Source organism: Leptodactylus fuscus, unplaced genomic scaffold (assembly GCF_031893055.1).
Source record: "Leptodactylus fuscus isolate aLepFus1 unplaced genomic scaffold, aLepFus1.hap2 HAP2_SCAFFOLD_517, whole genome shotgun sequence".
Taxonomy (NCBI): domain Eukaryota; kingdom Metazoa; phylum Chordata; class Amphibia; order Anura; family Leptodactylidae; genus Leptodactylus; species Leptodactylus fuscus.
This window is the reverse complement of record NW_027440545.1, coordinates 37,039-63,499: the sequence shown is the minus strand read 5'-3', so window position 1 is coordinate 63,499 and position 26,461 is coordinate 37,039. Positions and strand designations below refer to the sequence as shown.

General features: G+C 50.5%; 1 protein-coding gene and 1 long non-coding RNA gene across 2 annotated transcripts in view; one reads left to right on the top strand and one right to left on the bottom strand.

Moving 5' to 3' along the window:
- TMEM145 (transmembrane protein 145) overlaps window positions 1-26,037 on the top strand; it is a 48,894-nt gene extending 22,857 nt beyond the window's left edge. The window contains exons 2-15 of the mRNA XM_075261859.1: window positions 11,361-11,435; window positions 14,129-14,206; window positions 14,285-14,371; window positions 14,639-14,740; window positions 14,829-14,913; window positions 15,233-15,304; window positions 15,603-15,671; window positions 15,755-15,835; window positions 16,683-16,761; window positions 17,487-17,580; window positions 20,057-20,229; window positions 20,313-20,433; window positions 24,191-24,382; window positions 25,434-26,037. Of these exons, the coding sequence (XP_075117960.1) occupies window positions 11,361-11,435; window positions 14,129-14,206; window positions 14,285-14,371; window positions 14,639-14,740; window positions 14,829-14,913; window positions 15,233-15,304; window positions 15,603-15,671; window positions 15,755-15,835; window positions 16,683-16,761; window positions 17,487-17,580; window positions 20,057-20,229; window positions 20,313-20,433; window positions 24,191-24,382; window positions 25,434-25,670 (1,545 nt within the window). The 3' untranslated portion in view covers window positions 25,671-26,037. The remainder of the gene's footprint in view (window positions 1-11,360; window positions 11,436-14,128; window positions 14,207-14,284; window positions 14,372-14,638; window positions 14,741-14,828; window positions 14,914-15,232; window positions 15,305-15,602; window positions 15,672-15,754; window positions 15,836-16,682; window positions 16,762-17,486; window positions 17,581-20,056; window positions 20,230-20,312; window positions 20,434-24,190; window positions 24,383-25,433) is intronic.
- Window positions 1,178-2,050, bottom strand: LOC142188572 (uncharacterized). The gene is made up of 3 exons (XR_012712998.1): window positions 1,913-2,050; window positions 1,415-1,519; window positions 1,178-1,224 (listed from the first exon to the last, which is right to left on the bottom strand). It is a non-coding gene; the product is annotated as an uncharacterized LOC142188572 (long non-coding RNA).
- Window positions 26,038-26,461: the final 424 nt, after the last annotated feature.

Below are 26,461 nucleotides of genomic sequence, written 5' to 3'. Positions count from 1 at the left end.
GCCCCTCGCCTGTCCCCCTCGCCGACACTCTATAGATCTTTGGATCTTCTGTTCCTTGCAGTCTTTTACCATTTCCCTCGCCCGCTCTCGCGCCCATTGAATGTCACTTGTGATAAATGCGGTGGAATCGTCACCTGGAGCAGGAGAAATGGGACAGAGCTTATAATGTAATTGGAACGGCCGCGCTCCGTCTCTGAAATTGGATAACCTTTCCTCGTTAGATTCCTCTCTTGTTCTTCCTGTCGCGCAGACTATTACATAGAGATTCCCAGGACGCCAAACGACACCAAAATGAGAACAAAGGGCAAAATGGAAACCTAAAGCGATAAACTGTCCGCCACCGAAACCTCAAGGAATCGTGAAACATGGAGACGCCACTAAACATGTAGCAAGTGCCGGAAATTCTGGAGAAATCGCGTCCATCACAGTGACAGAAGGAGGCCGGAAATGAGAAGCGGCGAGTTCATGTCCCTGCCGCTCCGCTCCGCCGCCTGCGATCTGCCGGCCCTGTCCTCAGGCCTGTGCTCAGTAGTCAGAGACACCATAGTACGGTAATGGCTCTAATGGCAGTGAACTACTCAGAGCTGCACTTGGTAGAGCAGCAGTTTGTGCTCCAGAGCTGCACTTCTTACAGAGCACTGAAAACTGCCGCCATAAACCCAACCAGGCCGGACGTGAGAAAATGTCCCGGAAGATTTCTAAAGTGATCGATGACGTAATGAGTCTTCCTGTACACTGGCCTGCTACGGAGGACTCCCCCTCCATAGTATACAGCACCGCCATACTGGCACCATACAGGGTACTAGCCCTATAAATGGCCATGTCTACATATAGATGAATACACCATAGAGAGACTACAAACCGAGAGAGAGACTACAACACAAGAGAGAGACTACAACACAAGAGAGAGACTACAAACCGAGAGAGAAACTACAACACAAGAGAAAGAGACTACAACCCAAGAGAGAGACTACAACATGTTTGTTCTCACTCTCTTCTCTTATTATGAATTCTGTGGTCTCATAGAATTGTATCTCACTCTCTTCGGTCTTATTCTCATGCCTCACTCTTTATTCTCGCTCTTCGGTCTCACTCTCTTGCCTCTCTCTTCGGTCTTACTCTTCGGTCTGATTCTCATGTCTCGCTCTTCGGTCTTACTCTCTTGTCTCTCTCTTCGGTCTCACTCTTCGGTCTCACTCTCTTATCTCGCTCTTCGGTCTCGCTCTTCGGTCTCACTCTCTTGTCTCTCTCTTCAGTCTCGCTCTCTTTTCTCTCTCTTCGGTCTTACTCTTCAGTCTGTCATGTCTCTCTCTTCGGTCTCACTCTCTTGTCTCTCTCTTCAGTCTCGCTCTTCAGTCTCACTCTCTTGCCTCTCTCTTCGGTCTCACTCTCATGTCTCTCTCTTCGGTCTCACTCTCTTGTCTCGCTCTTTGGTCTCACTCTCTTGTCTCTCTCTTCGCTCTCATTCTCTTCTCTCTCTCTTCGGTCTCATTCTCTTGTCTCTCTCTTCGGTCTCACTCTCGTCTTTCTCTTCGGTCTCACTCTCTTGTCTCTCTCTCTTCGCTCTCACTCTCTTGTCTCTCTCTCTTCGGTCTCACTCTCGTCTTTCTCTTCGCTCTCACTCCCTTCTCTCTCTCTTCGCTCTCATTGGTCTCATTCTCTTGTCTCTCTCTTCGGTCTCACTCTCGTCTTTCTCTTCGGTCTCACTCTCTTGTCTCGCTCTTCGGTCTCACTCTCTTGTCTCTCTCTTCGGTCTCACTCTCTTGTCTCTCTCTTCGGTCTCACTCTCTTGTCTCTCTCTTCGGTCTCACTCTCTTGTCTCGCTCTTCGGTCTCACTCTCTTGTCTCTCTCTCTTCGCTCTCACTCTCTTGTCTCTCTCTCTTCGGTTTCACTCTCGTCTTTCGCTCTCACTCCCTTCTCTCTCTCTTCGCTCTCATTCTCTTCTCTCTCTCTTCGGTCTCATTCTCTTGTCTCTCTCTTCGGTCTCACTCTCTTGTCTCTCTCTTCGGTCTCATTCTCTTGTCTCTCTCTTCGGTCTCACTCTCGTCTTTCTCTTCGGTCTCACTCTCTTGTCTCTCTCTTCGGTCTCACTCTCTTGTCTCGCTCTTCGGTCTCACTCTCTTGTCTCTCTCTTCGGTCTCACTCTCTTGTCTCTCTCTTCGGTCTCACTCTCTTGTCTCGCTCTTCGCTCTCACTCTCGTCTCTCTCCTTGGTCTCACTCTTCAGTCTCTCTCCTTGGTCTCATTCTCATGTCTCACTCTCTTGTCTCGCTCTTCGCTCTCACTCTCTTCTCTCTCTCTTCGCTCTCACTCTCTGCTCTCTCTTTTCGGTCTCACTCTTGTCTCTCTCTTCGCTCTCGCTATACAACCCCATTCCCTATTTAGTCTATGTAAATGCTGCCGCTCTCGGCAGGACGGAGGTCTCAATGTCTTAGACTTCCTACTTCCAAGGGCACCATAAATGTTTGAGAACAATCCTGACTCATTCCATAATAAATGCAGACTGCGGTGCGACCGCCAAGAATATATTACAGCAAAAAGAAAGAGATGTCAGGAACACTGAGTGATATCAGTACAGGATAGTCGCGCTCAGACCTCGGCCGCTACCCAGGAGGTGCTGACCCCCGGGCACAGAATGACCCTATGTATTGGATCCCACCATTATACTGACCATGATCCAGATGTCCATGACCTTGTAAAATTCATTGCCTTGGGGTAACTTGATTCTTGTGATACAAACCCCACATCTAAGCCTTAACATCTCCTAAAACAAACACTCCTCTTGATGTCCTCATCATCTCTGGCCTGGACCACTGTTAGGTCCTTCACTGTGGCCTCTCTTCTAATGGTCTCACTCCCATCCAGTCCATCCGATCTCAGTTTCCTCTGCCCTCCATTGTCATCTGCCGCTCCTCTCTTTATACAACTTTCTCCAGAGCTTCTCCCGTACATCTCTGTACTCTGGAACTCTTCACCCTTATACATAAGGCTGACCCTGAAAACCTACCTGTCCAGAAGAGCCTATAACCTAGACTAACCCTGCAGCCACGACGGTGCTTCATCTCTACCACCCAACTAGTGCTCTCCATCCTGCCAATGATCTAAGGCTCACATCCTCCATAATCTTGTGCTGCACCAGTTCTCTGGGTTGCGCTACCCCAGGCAATCAGATTAATTCTCAGCATCCATAGATTATTGTCCTGAATGTCCATGTTACACGCAGGTCCTCCATGTGTGTTGGGTGGGGTGACCTTGATGGTCTTTCTTCTGGTGGTCAGAGACATGTGATTCTGTTCTATGTCCAGCAGTGATACACGCTCAGATGTCGCCATTTTATCATAGTGTCGCCCGACAAGCTAGAGGATGACAAGCTCCACCCCAGACACGGCAGGTACATTTATAGGACACCACACGAGTGAGGACTATATACACCTCTTTTCGTCCTTTGTCCTCATTTCTCTATCACGGACGTCCCATGATTCAGAGCGGCACAGTGGTCAGCCATTGTCTGCTCCGGCAGGCAGAGGTATTTATTTCCTACATTATGTCAGATATACAATAAATGAATGGCGAGCCGCGGCGTCAGGAACACAGAGCGCTTTATGTCACAGACAATGGAAGGGACGGCAGAGTCTGGAAATGAAGTCACGCAGTGAGCGAAGCGCTGACCTGCCAGAAGAGATTTACTACAAGGAGCCACATCGTACTGCAAAACTTTATTCCTAAAAGTAAGACTTACTGCAGCCCCGTGATGAGAAGAAGATCCGAAGACCATGGAGACCAAGGCCATCAAACTGGTAAATGGAGACCATGTAGGGGCCCAACCCTGGAGACTGCAAAGAAATGGGGAAGAGAGGGCAACAGGGGGCGCTATGGGAAGAAGCAGATGATGTGTGATGTTTGGGGCTATGCTCTGCTGGAAACCTGGTCCTGGCATCATGTGGATGTGTCATGTACCGGATACTTTGTACAGATGTAGTATCTCCCGTCATGGCAGCAGTGCCCCATAATGGCTTCTGTATTCAGGATAATGTCCAGCAATGAGGAAAATGACAAAGAGATGAAGGTGGAGACTGCCTCAGATTCCCAGATCTCAACCTGATCAATCAACTGTGGATTGTGCTGGAGATCAACTTTCAGGAATCAGAGGAAATACTGCTGATGGATCTAGACAGCACAGGAACCTGCAGAGATCTATTGGAGTCCAGGTCAGGAGGGATCAGATACCACAGGACACTGCAGAGATCTAGTGGAGTCCAGGTCTGGTGGGATCAGATACCACAGGACACTGCAGAGATCTAGTGGAGTCCAGGTCTGGTGGGATCAGATACCACAGGACACTGCAGAGATCTAGTGGAGTCCAGGTCAGGTGGGATCAGATACCACAGGACACTGCAGAAATCTAGTGGAGTCCAGGTCTGGTGGGATCAGATACCACAGGACACTGCAGAGATCTAGTGGAGTCCAGGTCAGGAGGGATCAGATACCACAGGACACTGCAGAGATCTATTGGAGTCCAGGTCAGGAGGGATCAGATACCACAGGACACTGCAGAGACCTAGTGGAGTCCAGGTCTGGAAGGATCAGCTACCACAGGACAGTGCAGAGATCTAGTGGAGTCCAGGTCTGGAGGGGTCAGATACCACAGGACACCCGCAGAGATCTAGTGGAGTCCAGGTCTGGAGGGATCAGATACCACTGGATACCCGCAGAGATGTAATGGCGTCCAGGTCTGGAGGGATCAGATACCACAGGACACCTGCAGAGATCTAGTGGAGTCCAGGTCTGGAGGGGTCAGATACCACAGGACACTGCAGAGATCTAGTGGGGTCCAGGCCTGGAGGGGTCAGATACCACAGGACACCCGCAGAGATCTAGTGGAGTCCAGGTCTGGAGGGATCAGATACCACAGGATACCCGCAGAGATCTAGTGGAGTCCAGGTCTGGAGGGATCAGATACCACAGGACACTGCAGAGATCTAGTGGAGTCCAGGTCTGGAGGGGTCAGATACCACAGGACACTGCAGAGATCTACTGGGGTCCAGGCCTGGAGGAGTCAGATACCCCAGGACACCTGCAGAGATCTAGTGGGGTCCAGGTCAGGAGGGATCAGATACCACAGGACACTGCAAAGATCTAGTGGAGTCCAGGTCTGGAGGGATCAGATACCACAGGACACCTGCAGAGATCTAGTGGAGTCCAGGTCAGGAGGGGTCAGATACCACAGGACACTGCAGAGATCTAGTGGAGTCCAGGTCTGGAGGGATCAGATACCACAGGACACCTGCAGAGATCTAGTGGAGTCCAGGTCAGGAGGGGTCAGATACCACAGGAACCTGCAGAGATCTAGTGGAGTCCAGGTCTGGAGGGGTCAGATACCACAGGACACTGCAGAGATCTAGTGGAGTCCAGGTCAGGAGGGATCAGATACCACAGGACACCTGCAGAGATCTAGTGGAGTCCAGGTCTGGAGGGGTCAGATACCACAGGACACCTGCAGAGATCTAGTGGAGTCCAGGTCTGGAGGGGTCAGATACCACAGGAACCTGCAGAGATCTAGTGGAGTCCAGGTCTGGAGGGATCAGATACCACAGGACACCTGCAGAGATCTAGTGGAGTCCAGGTCAGGTGGGATCAGATACCACAGGACACTGCAGAGATCTAGTGGAGTCCAGGTCAGGAGGGGTCAGATACCACAGGACACTGCAGAGATCTAGTGGAGTCCAGGTCTGGAGGGATCAGATACCACAGGACACCTGCAGAGATCTAGTGGAGTCCAGGTCTGGAGGGGGTCAGATACCACAGGACACTGCAGAGATCTAGTGGAGTCCAGGTCTGGAGGGATCAGATACCACAGGACACCTGCAGAGATCTAGTGGAGTCCAGGTCTGGAGGGGTCAGATACCACAGGACACTGCAGAGATCTAGTGGAGTCCAGGTCTGGAGGGATCAGATACCACAGGACACCTGCAGAGATCTAGTGGAGTCCAAGCCTGGAGGGGTCAGATACCACAGGACACTGCAGAGATCTAGTGGAGTCCAGGTCTGGAGGGATCAGATACCACAGGACACCTGCAGAGATCTAGTGGAGTCCAGGTCAGGAGGGGTCAGATACCACAGGACACTGCAGAGATCTAGTGGAGTCCAGGTCAGGAGGGGTCAGATACCACAGGACACCTGCAGAGATCTAGTGGAGTCCAGGTCTGGAGGGGTCAGATACCACAGGACACTGCAGAGATCTAGTGGAGTCCAGGTCTGGAGGGGTCAGATACCACAGGACACTGCAGAGATCTAGTGGAGTCCAGGTCAGGAGGGATCAGATACCACAGGACACTGCAGAGATCTAGTGGAGTCCAGGTCTGGAGGGGTCAGATACCACAGGACACCCGCAGAGATCTGGTGGAGTCCAGGTCAGGAGGGATCAGATACCACAGGAACCTGCAGAGATCTAGTGGAGTCCAGGCCTGGAGGGATCAGATACCACAGGACACTGCAGAGATCTAGTGGAGTCCAGGTCTGGAGGGATCAGATACCACAGGAACCTGCAGAGATCTAGTGGAGTCCAGGTCAGGTGGGATCAGATACCACAGGACACTGCAGAGATCTAGTGGAGTCCAGGTCTGGAGGGATCAGATACCACAGGACACCTGCAGAGATCTAGTGGAGTCCAGGCCTGGAGGGGTCAGATACCACAGGAACCTGCAGAGATCTAGTGGAGTCCAGGTCTGGAGGGGTCAGATACCACAGGACACTGCAGAGATCTAGTGGAGTCCAGGTCTGGAGGGATCAGATACCACAGGACACCTGCAGAGATCTAGTGGAGTCCAGGTCAGGAGGGGTCAGATACCACAGGACACTGCAGAGATCTAGTGGAGTCCAGGTCAGGAGGGGTCAGATACCACAGGACACCTGCAGAGATCTAGTGGAGTCCAGGTCTGGAGGGGTCAGATACCACAGAACACTGCAGAGATCTAGTGGAGTCCAGGTCTGGAGGGGTCAGATACCACAGGACACTGCAGAGATCTAGTGGAGTCCAGGTCAGGAGGGATCAGATACCACAGGACACTGCAGAGATCTGGTGGAGTCCAGGTCAGGAGGGATCAGATACCACAGGAACCTGCAGAGATCTAGTGGAGTCCAGGCCTAGAGGGATCAGATACTACAGGACACTGCAGAGATCTAGTGGAGTCCAGGTCAGGTGGGATCAGATACCACAGGACACTGCAGAGATCTAGTGGAGTCCAGGTCTGGAGGGATCAGATACCACAGGAACCTGCAGAGATCTAGTGGAGTCCAGGTCTGGAGGGGTCAGATACCACAGGACACCCACAGAGATCTAGTGGAGTCCAGGTCTGGAGGGATCAGATACCACAGGACACCTGCAGAGATCTAGTGGAGTCCAGATCAGGAGGGATCAGATACCACAGGACACTGCTGAGATCTAGTGGAGTCCAGGTCAGGAGGGGTCAGATACCACAGGACACCTGCAGAGATCTAGTGGAGTCCAGGCCTGGAGGGATCAGATACCACAGGACACTGCAGAGATCTAGTGGAGTCCAGGTCAGGAGGGGTCAGATACCACAGGACACCTGCAGAGATCTAGTGGAGTCCAGGTCTGGAGGGGTCAGATACCACAGAACACTGCAGAGATCTAGTGGAGTCCAGGTCTGGAGGGGTCAGATACCACAGGACACTGCAGAGATCTAGTGGAGTCCAGGTCAGGAGGGATCAGATACCACAGGACACTGCAGAGATCTGGTGGAGTCCAGGTCAGGAGGGATCAGATACCACAGGAACCTGCAGAGATCTAGTGGAGTCCAGGCCTAGAGGGATCAGATACTACAGGACACTGCAGAGATCTAGTGGAGTCCAGGTCAGGTGGGATCAGATACCACAGGACACTGCAGAGATCTAGTGGAGTCCAGGTCTGGAGGGATCAGATACCACAGGAACCTGCAGAGATCTAGTGGAGTCCAGGTCTGGAGGGGTCAGATACCACAGGACACCCACAGAGATCTAGTGGAGTCCAGGTCTGGAGGGATCAGATACCACAGGACACCTGCAGAGATCTAGTGGAGTCCAGATCAGGAGGGATCAGATACCACAGGACACTGCTGAGATCTAGTGGAGTCCAGGTCAGGAGGGGTCAGATACCACAGGACACCTGCAGAGATCTAGTGGAGTCCAGGCCTGGAGGGATCAGATACCACAGGACACTGCAGAGATCTAGTGGAGTCCAGGTCAGGTGGGATCAGATACCACAGGACACTGCAGAGATCTAGTGGAGTCCAGGTCTGGAGGGATCAGATACCGCAGGAACCTGCAGAGATCTAGTGGAGTCCAGGTCTGGAGGGGTCAGATACCACAGGACACCCACAGAGATCTAGTGGAGTCCAGGTCTGGAGGGATCAGATACCACAGGACACCTGCAGAGATCTAGTGGAGTCCAGGTCTGGAGGGGTCAGATACCACAGGACACTGCAGAGATCTAGTAGCGTCCAGGTCTGGAGGGGTCAGATACCACAGAACACTGCAGAGATCTAGTGGAGTCCAGGTCTGGAGGGGTCAGATACCACAGGACACTGCAGAGATCTAGTGGAGTCCAGGTCAGGAGGGATCAGATACCACAGGACACTGCAGAGATCTGGTGGAGTCCAGGTCAGGAGGGATCAGATACCACAGGAACCTGCAGAGATCTAGTGGAGTCCAGGCCTAGAGGGATCAGATACTACAGGACACTGCAGAGATCTAGTGGAGTCCAGGTCAGGTGGGATCAGATACCACAGGACACTGCAGAGATCTAGTGGAGTCCAGGTCTGGAGGGATCAGATACCACAGGAACCTGCAGAGATCTAGTGGAGTCCAGGTCTGGAGGGGTCAGATACCACAGGACACCCACAGAGATCTAGTGGAGTCCAGGTCTGGAGGGATCAGATACCACAGGACACCTGCAGAGATCTAGTGGAGTCCAGGTCTGGAGGGATCAGATACCACAGGACACCTGCAGAGATCTAGTGGAGTCCAGGTCTGGAGGGGTCAGATACCACAGGACACTGCAGAGATCTAGTAGCGTCCAGGTCTGGAGGGGTCAGATACCACAGGACACTGCAGAGATCTAGTGGAGTCCAGGCCTGGAGGGGTCAGAGTGGGGGATGCACAATATTAGGCTTTATTGTTAGGTTATGTTGCATTTAGTCACAGACTCTTCACATTTCCAACGATATAAATAAAATGCATAAACTATCCAGCGTGGGCAGGCAAGAGAATGCTGGGCCTTGTAGCCCCATCACAGGCAGAGACGCCCCGTGTCCTCCTGGGTAAGCACGGCAAGGTTCGGCTTCCTCTTCTCCTTTTCTTCCTTCTTTTTGGGATCTTTTCCAGTCATACATCATTGTTGTCATGGAAACCACTGAGCCAGAACTAGTTTCCTAGCAACTGTTGTTTGGGTTGTGGTCTCCAAAATACTAAAAAATGGGGGCACCGGAGTACTGCTCCACTTACTGCAGGCGGCTCGAGAAGGGGCTGCGGCGCCCGGGGGGCAGGAGCAGAAATAAGAATGTGCAACGTAGAAGGCCAGAGGAGGAAGAGGAGCAGGAGGTAGTGGTCTTGGCCGGTATCGGAGCTGGTCTTGGCCGGTATCGGAGCTGGTCTTGGCCGGTATCGGAGCTGGTCTTGGCCGGTATCGGAGCTGGTCTTGGCCGGTATCGGAGCTGGTCTTGGCCGCTATCTGGCCGATATCGGAGCTGGTCTTGGCCGCTATCTGGCCGATATCGGAGCTGGTCTTGGCCGGTATCTGGCCGATATCGGAGCTGGTCTTGGCCGGTATCGGAGCTGGTCTTGGCCTATATCGGAGCTGGTCTTGGCCGCTATCTGGCCGATATCGGAGCTGGTCTTGACCGGTATCGGAGCTGGTCTTGGCCGCTATCTGGCCGATATCGGAGCTGGTCTTGGCCTATATCGGAGCTGGTCTTGGCCGGTATCTGGCCGATATCGGAGCTGGTCTTGGCCGATATCGGAGCTGGTCTTGGCCGGTATCTGGCCGATATCGGAGCTGGTCTTGGCCGGTATCGGAGCTGGTCTTGGCCTATATCGGAGCTGGTCTTGGCCGCTATCTGGCCGATATCGGAGCTGGTCTTGGCCGGTATCGGAGCTGGTCTTGGCCGCTATCTGGCCGATATTGGAGCTGGTCTTGGCCTATATCGGAGCTGGTCTTGGCCAGTATCTGGCCGATATCGGAGCTGGTCTTGGCCGGTATCGGAGCTGGTCTTGGCCGGTATCGGAGCAGGTCTTGGCCGGTATCGGAGCTGGTCTTGGCCGGTATCTGGCTGGTATCGGAGCTGGCCTTGGCCGGTATCGGAGCTGGTCTTGGCCGGTATCGGAGCTGGTCTTGGCCGGTATCGGAGCTGGTCTTGGCCGGTATCGGAGCTGGTCTTGGCCGGTATCGGAGCTGGTCTTGGCCGGTATCGGAGCTGGTCTTGGCCGGTATCTGGCTGGTATCGGAGCTGGTCTTGGCCGGTATCGGAGCTGGTCTTGGCCGGTATCGGAGCTGGTCTTGGCCGGTATCGGAGCTGGTCTTGGCCGGTATCGGAGCTGGTCTTGGCCGGTATCGGAGCTGGTCTTGGCCAGTATCAGAGCTAGTCTTGGCCGGTATCAGAGCTAGTCTTGGCCAGTATCGGAGCTGTCTCCAAGCTTTCTTTCACCAGGCGAGGAGTCATGTTCTTGGATTAGCCTTGTTCCTACATACTGCGGTAAGGGTGGGGTGACCTATTGGTGACCATTCTGTGTCCTTCCATAGTCACACGTCTGACTCCTGGAACTTCTGTCACTGTACTAAGAAGGGGTTACACTAGTTTTTGCAACCTGGACTGTAGGTTTTGTGGCCATAAGGGAGCTAGTGATCAGTTGGGACTTGTAATAGATCCTGGCGACATCTCGGACGGTACGTTTGATGATGATTGAGGTCCAGGATTTCAGTAGTTCAGCTACTTCCGACAGTGCCATAAAAGTGAATGGAGAAGCTGCAGAGGCTCAACCAAGGAGGTCCAAGGGGTCCACTGGATAGGTGATAGCCACCAGATTGGTGGGATTCCGACTCCTGGGACCCCCCATCACTACACTTTGGAGCAATGTTCAGATTCCTCTTATCCGTGGCCTGAAGATCACAGGATTTGGGACATTTATACTTTGTACCCAATTTTTAGAGACTGACATGAACCACAGCAGATTAATATGGTATCAGTGGGCAGTGGGGTGATGGCTCCCTAGGGGTGCCCTATGTGGTCAGTGCCCCATCCTCATAGGGTGCGGAGGGTCTAACATGTCATTGCTCCATCACTCTGTCTTGTCTCTTTTCCCCCCAGGACTGGGTCTTCCTCACCCGATTCTGCTTCTTGTCAGATTTTGGCCGCCTTGAATTTAGATTTAAGTATCCAGAGGTAAGTGACCACTACTTATCTACAGCAGGGGGCGCTCGACTGTGGAGACCCCCTAATCAGGCACCCTGAAAACCTACAGACCCCAGACCAGACCCCTAAACTAATACAGACCTGAGACCAGACCCCTAATGTAATACAGACCCCAGACCAGACCCCTAAACTAATACAGACCCCAGACCAGACCCCTAAACTAGTACAGACCCCAGACCAGACCCCTAAACTAATACAGACCCCAGACCGGACCCCTAAACTAATACAGACCCCAGACCGGACCCCTAAACTAATACAGACCCCAGACCGGACCCCTAAACTAATACAGACCCCAGACCCCCTAAACTAATACAGACCCCAGACCCCCTAAACTAATACAGACCCCAGACCAGACCTCTAAACTAATACAGACCCCAGACCAGAGCCCTAAACTAATACAGACCCCAGACCAGACCCCTAAACTAATACAGACCCCAGACCAGACCTCTAAACTAATACAGACCCCAGACCAGACCTCTAAACTAATACAGACCCCAGACCAGACCCCTAAACTAATACAGACCCCAGACCAGACCCCTAAACTAATACAGACCCCAGACCAGACCACTAAACTAATACAGACCCCACACCGGACCCCTAATACAGACCCTAGACCAGACCCCTAAACTAATACAGACCCCAGACCGGACCCCTAAACTAATACGGACCCCAGACCAGACCTCTAAACTAATACAGACCCCAGACCAGACCCCTAAACTAATACAGACCCCAGACCAGACCCCTAATACAGACCCTAGACCAGACCCCTAAACTAATACAGACCCCAGACCGGACCCCTAAACTAATACAGACCCCAGACCAGACCCCTAAACTAATACAGACCCCAGACCAGACCCCTAAACTAATACAGACCCCAGACCAGACCCCTAAACTAATACAGACCCCAGACCAGACCACTAAACTAATACAGACCCCACACCGGACCCCTAATACAGACCCTAGACCAGACCCCTAAACTAATACAGACCCCAGACCGGACCCCTAAACTAATACGGACCCCAGACCAGACCTCTAAACTAATACAGACCCCAGACCAGACCCCTAAACTAATACAGACCCCAGACCTGACCCCTAATACAGACCCTAGACCAGACCCCTAAACTAATACAGACCCCAGACCGGACCCCTAAACTAATACAGACCCCAGACCGGACCCCTAAACTAATACAGACCCCAGACCCCTAAACTAATACAGACCCCAGACCAGACCCCTAAACTAATACAGACCCCAGACCAGACCCCTAAACTAATACAGACTCCAGACTAGACCCCTAAACTAATACAGACCCCAGACCGGACCCCTAAACTAATACAGACCCCAGACCAGACCCCTAAACTAATACAGACCCCAGACCAGACCTCTAAACTAATACAGACCCCAGACCAGACCCCTAAACTAATACAGACCCCAGACCAGAGCCCTAAACTAATACAGACCCCAGACCAGAGCCCTAAACTAATACAGACCCCAGACCAGAGCCCTAAACTAATACAGACCCCAGACCAGAGCCCTAAACTAATACAGACCCCAGACCAGACCCCTAAACTAATACAGACCCCAGAGCAGACCCCCTAAACTAATACAGACCCCAGACCAGACCCCCTAAACTAATACAGACCCCCAGACCAGACCCCTAAACTAATACAGACCCCAGACCAGACCCCTAAACTAATACAGACCCCAGACCAGACCCCTAAACTAATACAGACCCCAGACCAGACCCCTAAACTAATACAGACCCCAGACCAGACCCCTAAACTAATACAGACCCCAGACCAGAGCCCTAAACTAATACAGACCCCAGACCAGAGCCCTAAACTAATACAGACCCCAGACCAGAGCCCTAAACTAATACAGACCCCAGACCAGACCCCTAAACTAATACAGACCCCAGAGCAGACCCCCTAAACTAATACAGACCCCAGACCAGACCCCCTAAACTAATACAGACCCCCAGACCAGACCCCTAAACTAATACAGACCCCAGACCAGACCCCTAAACTAATACAGACCCCAGACCAGACCCCTAAACTAATACAGACCCCCAGACCAGACCCCTAAACTAATACAGACCCCAGACCAGACCCCTAAACTAATACAGACCCCAGACCGGACCCCTAAACTAATACAGACCCCAGACCAGACCCCTAAACTAATACAGACCCCAGACCAGACCTCTAAACTAATACAGACCCCAGACCAGACCTCTAAACTAATACAGACCCCAGACCAGACCCCTAAACTAATACAGACCCCAGACCAGACCCCTAAACTAATACAGACCCCAGACCAGACCTCTAAACTAATACAGACCCCAGACCAGACCCCTAAACTAATACAGACCCCAGACCAGACCCCTAAACTAATACAGACCCCCCACCAGACCCCTAAACTAATACAGACCCCAGACCAGACCCCTAAACTAATATAGACCCCCCACCAGACCCCCTCAGACTTGACAGTTTCTCTATGAGTTTGGGAGGTCCCTGCTGGACATTCTAGTGCCAGATTTGCCCTTCCTGGGGTGTGAGATATCTGGGTGACAACCTGACTGGTACTGTGTCGATGGCCCTGTAGGTTGTCACTAGGTTTACGTAGCCAGTAGGGGGCGACAGTCCTGAGGTTTCTCTTCTCTCCGCAGGCTAAGTGCTGCCAGAACATCCTGCTGTATTTCGATGACCCGTCCCAATGGCCGGCGGTGTACAAGAAGGGGAACAAGGTGAGTGTGAGATGAGATGTGTCTGAGGGTAGGGGTGCAGATTAGGAGTTGTAGTCATGACTGGGCCTCTCCCCTCAGGACTGTCTGATGAAGGAGTCTGTGATCCGACCTGAGAATAACCAGGTCATTAATCTGACCACGCAGTACGTCTGGTCCGGCTGTCAGGTGAGCTCACCATGTGTCATGTCCATGTACCTAGAGGGTGACCTGGAGCAGAGGGGTCCTGCTGTCCATACTCCCGGGGTCTCTGCTTACAGGGACTCTCTGGTCTCACTTATTCCCCATTTTCAAGATGTCTGCCTGCTGTCAGTGAATGAGAACAGCTCAGATGGGCTGCGGTAACTTCACCCCAGGCTGCGGCATTGGTGGAGAACGTCTTGTGCTCAGGAGACCCCTCTGATCTGACGTTACGTCTTCTGATCTCCTTCACAGGTGATAAAGGAGTCCGGGCAGAGCTACCTGAGCTGCAACAGTGGAAGAAGCTTCCGGTCAGTGCGGGAACGATGGTGGTACATAGCGCTGAGCAAGTGTGGGGTGAGAAGAGCCTCCGACGGGGCAGGGGGACGTTTTTAGATATGACTTGTAGGTAACACGGTGTGTGACGTTGCTTCGCTCTCCATAGGGGGATGGTCTGCAGTTAGAATACGAGATGACGCTTACAAACGGCAAGTCATTCTGGACCCGGCACTTCTCCGCGGATGAGTTTGGTCAGTATACTACATGGCGGGGCTGCTATGGAACGGGTTACGTGTTGTAGATGGCGTTCGGCTGTCATTGAGACATTTCTCGCCACACTCGGCCGGTCTGTATTACTGGCCAGGTACAGCACTGAGCATCCAACTGGAAAAGACAAGTGGGTGGAGCCGTGTGGAGCCCTGCCAGGTGATTGGCTGAGAGCAGCAGATGGGCAGGGCTCCTTTTCAGTCGGATGCAGGCGCAGCACCGAATCTCTCATGACTGCGACACTTTAGTCAGTGTGATATTTTGGAGGGTCACATTATAAGTCACTTGTCGCTTTCCTTGCAGGTATCTTGGAGACTGATATCACTTTCCTTCTCATCTTCGTCCTCATCCTCCTCCTGTCCTGTTATTTTGGCTGTAAGTATAAAGTCATAATGCAGAAGCAGCGCCACCTGCTGGCCATAGTGCGTATTACTAGATGTTCCTTTGCACGGTCGTGAGCCTTGGCGAGTGCCGGCTGCCCTAGTGCACACTGTATAATGCAACCAAGTCATCAGGTTTATTGCTGAGTGGATGGTGCCATGCTGGGAGTTGTAGTCCTGCGGCCGGCTCAGGCCGATCACACTGCAGTACAGTATTGCACATGGCGGGTTAGGTGGGTCGGGGCTCTGTGTATCATCCAATGTTAGCTGATGTTGCCATTTTTTGGGTCCAGATATACTACGAGGGCGGCAGCTCCTGCACACCACATACAAGATGTTCATGGCGGCAGCTGGAGTAGAAGGTAAGTCGCACTGCGGGTTAGTAGATTGTAAGCTCTTCTACCAATACCAGAATATGGGTGACGACATCTTCTTCCCCTCCTAGTGCTCAGCCTGGTCTTCTTCTGTATATATTGGGGACAATACGCACAGGACGGAGTGGGGAGCCCCAGTATTAAAGTACTAGGTGAGTATGGGGCTTGTGTCCTCTTATATTATACTAATAAAGATTGGAGCATTCAGCAGGCAGATAGGTAGAGACTCTTATAACACTGCGGTAATAAAAGATTATACAAGTCCCATTAATACACATCAAATAGGTGAAAACCGTTTCCCGATATCGTACTCCTATGCTGAGATATGATTGATGGAAGTTACAGGCCCGAAGCCTGAGGCTGCACTACTGAGAGCTCCAGATGAGCTTGTGCCGGCCTCTGATTTACCATGGAGAACCAATCTGTCCATATCTATAGCATGCTGGGCTTAAGACGTGGCAGCTGTGACAGGACAATGCTATCACAATCTCTCAGTAGTGCAGCCTCAGGCTTCGGGCCTGTAACTTCAAACAATCATATCTCAGCAAGGAAGCAAGATATCACAACGCGGTTTTCACCTTTGCCATGCACAGAAAGGCTTTTATTTTCTTTCCTATTCCAGAGATATGTAAAGGGGAACCCTTCAGTGCTATCATGTGATAGAGATAAATAGAGATTTATTAGAAGGGACGATGGCGCTCATGCTAATATTACCGTATAGATTAGGGTGGAGTTCCCCTTTAAGCGTTGTTTCTGGCACTGTCGCTCTGACATGTCTAACAAGCGGCGGAGTCTCCCATTCTCTTGTTTATTACCGCGCCGTCTCATTAGGGCGCCATCATTTTGCATGTACAGTGCTTCAGTGACAGGACAATTAGATATTCGTGCAGCCATAATTAATTACCAGGCTGTGCCGGTGCGAGGTCTGGTGTCAGGTCCGCGCCTCCTCCTCCACCACCGCCGCCGTCACCTCCGCGCTCACTTGTGCTTCTTTTCCAGCCAAGCTGCTGTTCTCCGCCAGTTTCCTGATCTTTCTGCTGATGCTGATTCTACTCGGGAAAGGATTCACGGTGACAAGGTGAGGACGAGCGTGACAACCTGAGAGTATGGCCTCCCGCCATCACATGACCTCCCCCCGTCATATGACCTCCCGCCATCACATGACCTCCCCCCGTCATATGACCTCCCGCCATCACATGACCTCCCCCCATCACATGACCTCCCCCATCACATGACCTCCTTATCACATGACCTCCTTATCACATGACCTCTGGCCACACTGACCAATCAGATTCCGGCTTTTATTTTGGGCTGCGCCCTGCACATATTCTAAGTCCAGCTCTGAGATGTGAGCCTTGTCCAGGACTGCAGAAATGGATGTGAGTGCAGAACCAGGCACAGCCTGTAGAGTAGCGCTGTTTCAGGAAAAGGAAAAAAAAGATCAATTTTTTAAAATTGTGCACCAGAATCTTAAAGGGGCGCTCTCACATTATAGAGTGATGGTGTCGCTAGGATAGTCACGTTATGATTGGTGGGGGTCCGACCTCTGCAACCTCCACTAGTCCGGAGGATTAAGGGGCTACGGCCCTAGATTTGGTCTGTGCTCCTTTTTCCATTCTTTGACCACCCAACTGTGCAACCAAATTCTTTCACTTAAATGGGGCAGACTGCTGTTCCTGCAGAGCAGGTGGGGGCGTCACTGAGCAAGGTGACACCAGTAAGCCATCAATAAGCCTCTATTCTGACACACTGTAACGAGGCGCACTGTCCATGTAGGGCTGACCTTGCATTGTCTCCTTGCAGGGGACGGATCAGTCATCTGGGCTCCATCAAGCTGTCGGTGTACATGACGCTGTACACGGTGACCCACACGGTGCTGTTCATACACGAGGCACAGGTAATGGCCACAGGCGAGTTATGTATCATGCTCGCTGCAGGGTGGAGGAGGAGTATAGAGAAGACCCCCGCCTCCTCCTCCACACGTCACCTGCAGAGTTCCACCATACGTTCTTGTATATAGTACAGTGACCTGCTATACTGTATGCTCGCTGCAGGGTGGAGGAGTATAGAGAAGACCCCCGCCCCCTCCTCCACATGTCACCTGCAGAGTTCCACCATACGTTCTTGTATATAGTACAGTGACCTGCTATACTGTATGCTCACTGCAGGGTGGTGGAGTATAGAGAAGACCCCCGCCCCCTCCTCCACATGTCACCTGCAGAGTTCCACCATACGTTCTTGTATATAGTACAGTGACCTGCTATACTGTATGCTCGCTGCAGGGTGGTGGAGTATAGAGAAGACCCCTGCCCCCTCCTCCACACGTCACCTGCAGAGTTCCACCATACGTTCTTGTATATAGTACAGTGACCTGCTATACTGTATGCTCGCTGCAGGGTGGAGGAGTATAGAGAAGACCCCCGCCCCCTCCTCCACACGTCACCTGCAGAGTTCCACCATACGTTCTTGTATACTGTGCAGTGACCCGATATACTGTATGCTCGCTGCAGGGTGGAGGAGTATAGAGAAGACCCCCGCCCCCTCCTCCACATGTCACCTGCAGAGTTCCACCATACGTTCTTGTATATAGTACAGTGACCTGCTATACTGTATGCTCGCTGCAGGGTGGTGGAGTATAGAGAAGACCCCTGCCCCCTCCTACACACGTCACCTGCAGAGTTCCACCATACGTTCTTGTATATAGTACAGTGACCTGCTATACTGTATGCTCGCTGCAGGGTGGAGGAGTATAGAGAAGACCCCCGCCCCCTCCTCCACACGTCACCTGCAGAGTTCCACCATACGTTCTTGTATACTGTGCAGTGACCCGATATACTGTATGCTCGCTGCAGGGTGGAGGAGTATAGAGAAGACCCCCGCCCCCTCCTCCACATGTCACCTGCAGAGTTCCACCATACGTTCTTGTATATAGTACAGTGACCTGCTATACTGTATGCTCGCTGCAGGGTGGTGGAGTATAGAGAAGACCCCTGCCCCCTCCTACACACGTCACCTGCAGAGTTCCACCATACGTTCTTGTATATAGTACAGTGACCTGCTATACTGTATGCTCGCTGCAGGGTGGTGGAGTATAGAGAAGACCCCCGCCCCCTCCTACACACGTCACCTGCAGAGTTCCACCATACGTTCTTGTATATAGTACAGTGACCTGCTATACTGTATGCTCACTGCAGGGTGGAGGAGGAGTATAGAGAAGACCCCCGCCTCCTCCTCCACATGTCACCTGCAGAGTTCCACCATACGTTCTTGTATATAGTACAGTGACCTGCTATACTGTATGCTCGCTGCAGGGTGGAGGAGGAGTATAGAGAAGACCCCCGCCCCCTCCTACACACGTCACCTGCAGAGTTCCACCATACGTTCTTGTATATAGTACAGTGACCTGCTATACTGTATGCTCACTGCAGGGTGGAGGAGGAGTATAGAGAAGACCCCCGCCTCCTCCTCCACATGTCACCTGCAGAGTTCCACCATACGTTCTTGTATACTGTGCAGTGACCCGCTATACTGTATGCTCACTGCAGGGTGGAGGAGGAGTATAGAGAAGACCCCCGCCCCCTCCTCCACACGTCACCTGCAGAGTTCCACCATACGTTCTTGTATACTGTGCAGTGACCCGCTATACTGTATGCTCACTGCAGGGTGGAGGAGGAGTATAGAGAAGACCCCCGCCTCCTCCTCCACATGTCACCTGCAGAGTTCCACCATACGTTCTTGTATATAGTGCAGTGACCTGCTATACTGTGTGCTCGCTGCAGGGTGAGGAGTATAGAGAAGACCCCCGCCCCCTCCTACACACGTCACCTGCAGAGTTCCACCATACGTTTTTGTATACTGTGCAGTGACCCTGCTATACTGTATGCTCGCTGCAGGGTGGAGGAGTATAGAGAAGACCCCCGCCCCCTCCTCCACATGTCACCTGCAGAGTTCCACCATACGTTCTTGTATATAGTGCAGTGACCTGCTATACTGTGTGCTCGCTGCAGGGTGAGGAGTATAGAGAAGACCCCCGCCCCCTCCTACACACGTCACCTGCAGAGTTCCACCATACGTTTTTGTATACTGTGCAGTGACCCTGCTATACTGTATGCTCGCTGCAGGGTGGAGGAGGAGTATAGAGAAGACCCCCGCCTCCTCCTCCACACGTCACCTGCAGAGTTCCACCTTACGTTCTTGTATACTGTGCAGTGACCTGCTATACTGTATGCTCACTGCAGGGTGGTGGAGTATAGAGAAGACCCCCACCCCCCCTCCTCCACACATCATCTGCAGAGTTCCACCATACGTTTTGTATACTGAGCAGTGACCCCGCTATACTGTATGTTCGCTGCAGTGTAACTCTCTGTCTGCAGTTTTTTGACCCCGCTCAGGTCCTGTACACATACGAGTCTCCGGCCGGTTACGGGAACATCGCCCTGCAGTTTCTGGCCTACATATGGTTCTGTTACGCCGTCCTGGTGACGCTGAAGCATTTCCCGGAGAAGCAGGCGTTTTACGTCCCCTTCTTCGCTGCCTATACCCTCTGGTGAGTACAGGACCCTGTATACTGTGGTTACCCCAGGAGGGACCTCACAGACCTGCCTGAGCCTCGTGTCATTTCCTTCTCAGGTTCTTTGCCGTCCCCGTCATGGCTCTGATTGCTAATTTTGGAATCCCTAAATGGGCTCGTGAAAAGATTGTCAATGGGATCCAGCTGGGAATCCACCTGTACGCGCACGCCGTGTTCCTGGTGAGTAGCCGCCCCTTGTTGTTACTTAGATGGACAAACAATATGGCCGCCATGACAGCTCCCACAAATGGGCACTCAGAAGTACTAGTGATGGCAAAAAGCTCCCCCATATACTCTATTACATATATACTCACATATACTCTATTACATATATACTCACATATACAAACCTCCCAACCGTCCCAGATTCAGCGGGACAGTCACAGATTCCAGGTCCTGTTCCAGTTGGTGTATGTCCCCAAGGACAGAGATAAGTGGAATACAATGGTGAAGCAGAAGTGGAACACTCCCTGCTTCACTATTCTGCCCGTGTGCTCCGTTAGCTGTAGGCGTAATGCCTTCACGTCACTCACATCGCACCTGCAACTCTGTGAAGGGAGCAGGAACTTCATACAGTGCGGCAGCGGAGAGAGTGTAAAACTGCTTCAGCTCTGCCATGTTGGTGGTTTCCTCCATGATCTTCTCTCTTCAGCTCTGCTATGTTGGTGGTTTCCTCCATGATCTTCTCTCTTCAGCTCTGCTATGTTGGTGGTTTCCTCCATGATCTTCTCTCTTCAGCTCTGTTATGTTGGTGGTTTCCTCCATGATCTTCTCTCTTCAGCTCTGTTATGTTGGTGGTTTCCTCCATGATCTTCTCTCTTCAGCTCTGCTATGTTGGTGGTTTCCTCCATGATCTTCTTTCTTCAGCTCTGTTATGTTGGTGGTTTTCTCCATGATGTTCTCTCTTCAGCTCTGCCATGTTGGTGGTTTCCTCCATGATCTTCTCTCTTCAGCTCTGCCATGTTGGTGGTTTCCTCCATAATCTTCTCTCTTCGGCTCTGTTATGTTGGTGGTTTTCTCCATGATCTTCTCTCTTCGGCACTGTTATGTTGGTGGTTTCCTCCATGATCTTCTCTCTTCAGATCTGCTATGTTGGTGGTTTCCTCCATGATCTGCTCTCTTCAGCTCTGTTATGTTGGTGGTTTCCTCCATTATCTTCTCTCTTCAGCTCTGTTATGTTGGTGGTTTCCTCCATGATCTGCTCTCTTCAGCTCTGCCATGTTGGTGGTTTCCTCCATGATCTTCTCTCTTCAGCTCTGCTATGTAGGTGGTTTCCTCCATGATCTTCTCTCTTCAGCTCTGTTATGTTGGTGGTTTCCTCCATGATCTTCTCTCTTCAGCTCTGCTATGTTGGTGGTTTCCTCCCATGATCTTCTCTCTTCAGATCTGCTATGCTGGTGGTTTCTTCCATGATCTGCTCTCTTCAGCTCTGTTATGTTGGTGGTTTTCTCCATGATGTTCTCTCTTCAGCTCTGTTATGTTGGTGGTTTTCTCCATGATCTTCTCTCTTCAGCTCTGTTATGTTGGTGGTTTCCTCCATGATCTTCTCTCTTCAGCTCTGCTATGTTGGTGGTTTCCTCCCATGATCTTCTCTCTTCAGATCTGCTATGTTGGTGGTTTCTTCCATGATCTGCTCTCTTCAGCTCTGCCATGTTGGTGGTTTCCTCCATGATCTTCTCTCTTCAGCTCTGCTATGTTGGTGGTTTCCTCCATGATCTTCTCTCTTCAGCTCTGCTATGTTGGTGGTTTCCTCCATGATCTTCTCTCTTCAGCTCTGCTATGTTCGTGGTTTCCTCCATGATCTTCTCTCTTCAGCTCTGCTATGTAGGTGGTTTCCTCCATGATCTTCTCTCTTCAGCTCTATTATGTTGGTGGTTTCCTCAATGATCTTCTCTCTTCAGCTCTGCTATGTTCGTGGTTTCCTCCATGATCTTATCTCTTCAGCTCTGATATGTTGGTGGCTTCCTTCATGATCTTCTTTCTTCAGCTCTGTTATGTTGGTGGTTTCCTCTCATGATCTTCTCTCTTCAGCTCTGTTATGTTGGTGGTTTCCTCCATGATCTTCTCTCTTCAGCTCTGTAATGTTGGTGGTTTCCTCCATGATCTTCTTTCTTCAGCTCTGTTATGTTGGTGGTTTCCTCAATGATCTTCTTTCTTCAGCTCTGTTATGTTGGTGGTTTCCTCCATGATCTTCTCTCTTCAGCTCTGTTATGTTGGTGGTTTCCTCAATGATCTTCTCTCTTCAGCTCTGTTATGTTGGTGGTTTCCTCCCATGATCTTCTCTCTTCAGCTCTGCTATGTTGGTGGTTTCCTCCCATGATCTTCTCTCTTCAGATCTGCTATGTTGGTGGTTTCTTCCATGATCTGCTCTCTTCAGCTCTGTTATGTTGGTGGTTTTCTCCATGATGTTCTCTCTTCAGCTCTGTTATGTTGGTGGTTTCCTCCATGATCTTCTCTCTTCAGCTCTGCTATGTTGGTGGTTTCCTCCATGATCTTCTCTGTTCAGCTCTGCTATGTTGGTGGTTTCCTCCATGATCTTCTCTCTTCAGCTCTGTTATGTTGGTGGTTTCCTCCATGATCTTCTCTCTTCAGCTCTGCTATGTTGGTGGTTTCCTCCATGATCTTCTCTCTTCAGTTCTGTTATGTTGGTGGTTTCCTCCATGATCTTCTCTCTTCAGGTCTGCTATGTTGGTGGTTTCTTCCATGATCTGCTCTCTTCAGCTCTGTTATGTTGGTGGTTTTCTCCATGATCTTCTCTCTTCAGCTCTGTTATGTTGGTGGTTTCCTCCATGATCTTCTCTCTTCAGCTCTGCTATGTTGGTGGTTTCCTCCATGATCTTCTCTCTTCAGTTCTGTTATGTTGGTGGTTTCCTCCATGATCTTCTCTCTTCAGCTCTGTTATGTTGGTGGTTTCCTCCATGATCTTCTCTCTTCAGCTCTGCTATGTTGGTGGTTTCCTCCATGATCTTCTCTCTTCAGCTCTGCTATGTTGGTGGTTTCCTCCATGATCTTCTCTCTTCAGCTCTGTTATGTTGGTGGTTTCCTCCATGATCTTCTCTCTTCAGCTCTGCTATGTTGGTGGTTTCCTCCATGATCTTCTCTCTTCAGCTCTGCTATGTTGGTGGTTTCCTCCATGATCTTCTCTCTTCAGTTCTGTTATGTTGGTGGTTTCCTCCACGATCTTCTCTCTTCAGTTCTGTTATGTTGGTGGTTTCCTCCATGATCTTCTCTCTTCAGCTCTGTTATGTTGGTGGTTTCCTCCATGATCTTCTCTCTTCAGCTCTGCTATGTTGGTGGTTTCCTCCATGATCTTCTCTCTTCAGCTCTGCTATGTTGGTGGTTTCCACCCATTACCTGCTTTGTAACCTTGCTGAATTATATCGAACTTGCCCTGGGCGTGATCTTTGTTTGGCGACTACTCCAGGGGAGGGTAATAATGGTCTTGAATTTCCTCCATTTGTACACAATCTCTCTGGCTGTAGATTGGTGGAGTCCACACTCTTTACACAAAGTTTTATAACCGTTTCCAGCCTGATGAACATCAACAACTCTTCTTCTGAGGTCCTCAACAATCTCCTTAGTTCATGTCACGATACACTTCCACAAGATCAGGCTTTGATTGATCTTCTCACCTCACCCCTAATTGTCATCCTACTGACTGAAAACACCTTGACATTATCTGCTGACCCTACAGGTTCACATACTTTTACCTCTCACACATACCTGCTGTAGGATCATCTTCCTCTATAAATAAATGACCAGGTGTGATATTTTTGACGCTGTTTATTGATTTGCTTCTCTTCATCTACTTTTGGGACTTGATGTCGTTTTAGGTCAAACATTCTGAAGGGTTCACAAACTTTCAAGCACCACTGTACGTGATTTCCTCCCTTGTCTGTGGGTCTATGAATTGTCCTATTCCTATTCCCAACTTTAGATAATCACACGGCCATCTGCTGCCAATAAAAACTTCCCATACCACGTGCGCACCTCGCAGATCGGGATTATGGAGCAGAGCACAGAGAAGTTCCCCCATCATGTGTATGGAAACGTCACATTTATCAGCGACTCTGTCCCGAATGTCACTGAGCTCTTCTCTATTCCCAGCAGCAATGGCAGCACCGGAGTGGTAAGTGTGCAGACTCTTCTCTGAGATCTTCTGGGATACTTGGGATTCATTTGGGAGAATGTCTTAGTCTCAAGCCAATTTGTCACCAGAAAAATCAAGTTTTATGTTAAACTTATTTTAACCCCTTCCCAATATCCACCATACTATTATGGTGGATGCCAAGTACTTATATATGGGGGCGGCTCAGGAGCTAAGTGGGCACCATAGACGCTGGGTCTCTGCTGTATTATATGGCAGAGACCCGGCCCTAACACCCGTGATCATCTTTGACTGAGGCACCATTTTTGTGGAGGCGCATTGTATTGTAGATTAGTGCCGCCTGCCATATAAGTGCCGGTATTTTGCACTGCATTAGGGTTTAAGACCCCCAGAGGGTCTACTAATTATTTGTCCTGCAAACATTAAGCCCTCATATGGCTCTTTCAACGGAAAAATAAAAAAGTTATGGGGTTTAGAAGGCGAGGAGTCAAAAAGTGGGAAGGGGTTAAAAAAAAATTGTTGAAAAAAAAAATCTCCATGTTTTTATCTCTATATAAGAAAAAATCTTAAAAAATCTGCACTCCTGACTTTGGCCACTAAGCCATATCATTTGCTGAGACTTCCTGTTTACTGTGGACTTCTTTGCAGCAGTCACCTCACTTTCCAGCACTCCGATAAGACACAGAATCCACCAATCACAATCAGAGATGTCACTACATATCTCCTCCCCCTCTTTACACAATGACCTCTGCACAGGTCAAAGAGCATTCCCAGAAAACACCCCCAAACATCTCCAGGAGACAGGAAGTCACAGACTATTTTAGGCTTGGTGGCAAGAGTTGGAAGTTTGAGATTTTTTGGGATTTTTTTTTTAAATAGATAACATGGAAAATTAAAAACATTACTAAAAATTCTTTAATATAAAAACTTGATTTAACTAATAGGTCATCTCCTAATCATCATGCAACCAGCGACACACAAGGTCATGTGCCCCCTCATGGGCGTGACTTCCGATCTAGGGTTTGCTTTGATCCTTTACACATTTAATTTTTTGTCTTGTTCTGTCCATCAGATGAATAAACCGGTTCCATATCCAGTGACCCTGGGCCAGTGCTACTCCCAGCTGACGTCAGACCCCCACCATGTTATTAGCCCCCCGTCACTGAATGGAGCTCCAGCAAACCAGAAAGTGCCAGTTGGAGAGACACAACTTGGGGGTCTCCAACAACTTCACGCCCCCCAAATTCATCACCAGAATGGATTTCCTGAATATTTCAGCATACGCTCAGCGGGCCCTCAGCCAATATAGACACCGCTGAGAAAACTGCAGCCATGACAGGCCCCAGGGAACCTCTAAAGCCAGAAACCATAGTTTGGTAGGGCTGACCTCCTGAGCCACAGACCATAGTGTGAATGTGTGTGAGTGCGGGCTCTACACGTCAGTGTATCGGAGCGTATGTGTGTGTTTATAAGGACATTTCCATGTGTATATAGTTTCATACTTCTTTATGTATGTTGGTGTGTGCATGTCCATAGATATACAGGATAATAGTTATGTGCCTACGTATGTTGATATGTGCCTCTGCCTCGGCCGTCGTCTCTCACATGAGCAGTGTCTTAGATTTCCAGAATCCAGTAATTACCTTTCCTTATTCTTCCCGATATGTTTTCCTTTTGCACATGGGCCTAGTAGGGTTGGGCTGATCTTGAAATTTCAGGATAGTTTTTAAAATCCGATTTTCGATCATTATCCAGCCGATCCCGATCGTGAAATTTGCTCGATTGCTGATCAGGATCCGATCTTTCCTGATCAATCAGCCCTATTTATGATATATACTGTACGTGAATGGGGTTGAGCCGATCTTGAGATAACCTCCGACCTCGATCCCGCCGGAAAAGATCGGGATTGGAATTCCGATGGCAGCCGTGAAATTTACTTGATCGCTGATCGTAATCCGATCTTTCCCAATCCCGATCGCTCAACCCTAGGGCCTAGACATCACCTTTCTGCGTTATAGCCATTCTCTCTTACTTACTGTACAGTTTTCTGATTTTCCCCATTTATTTGACATCTTATTGTTCCTCTTCTCACAGTTCTCT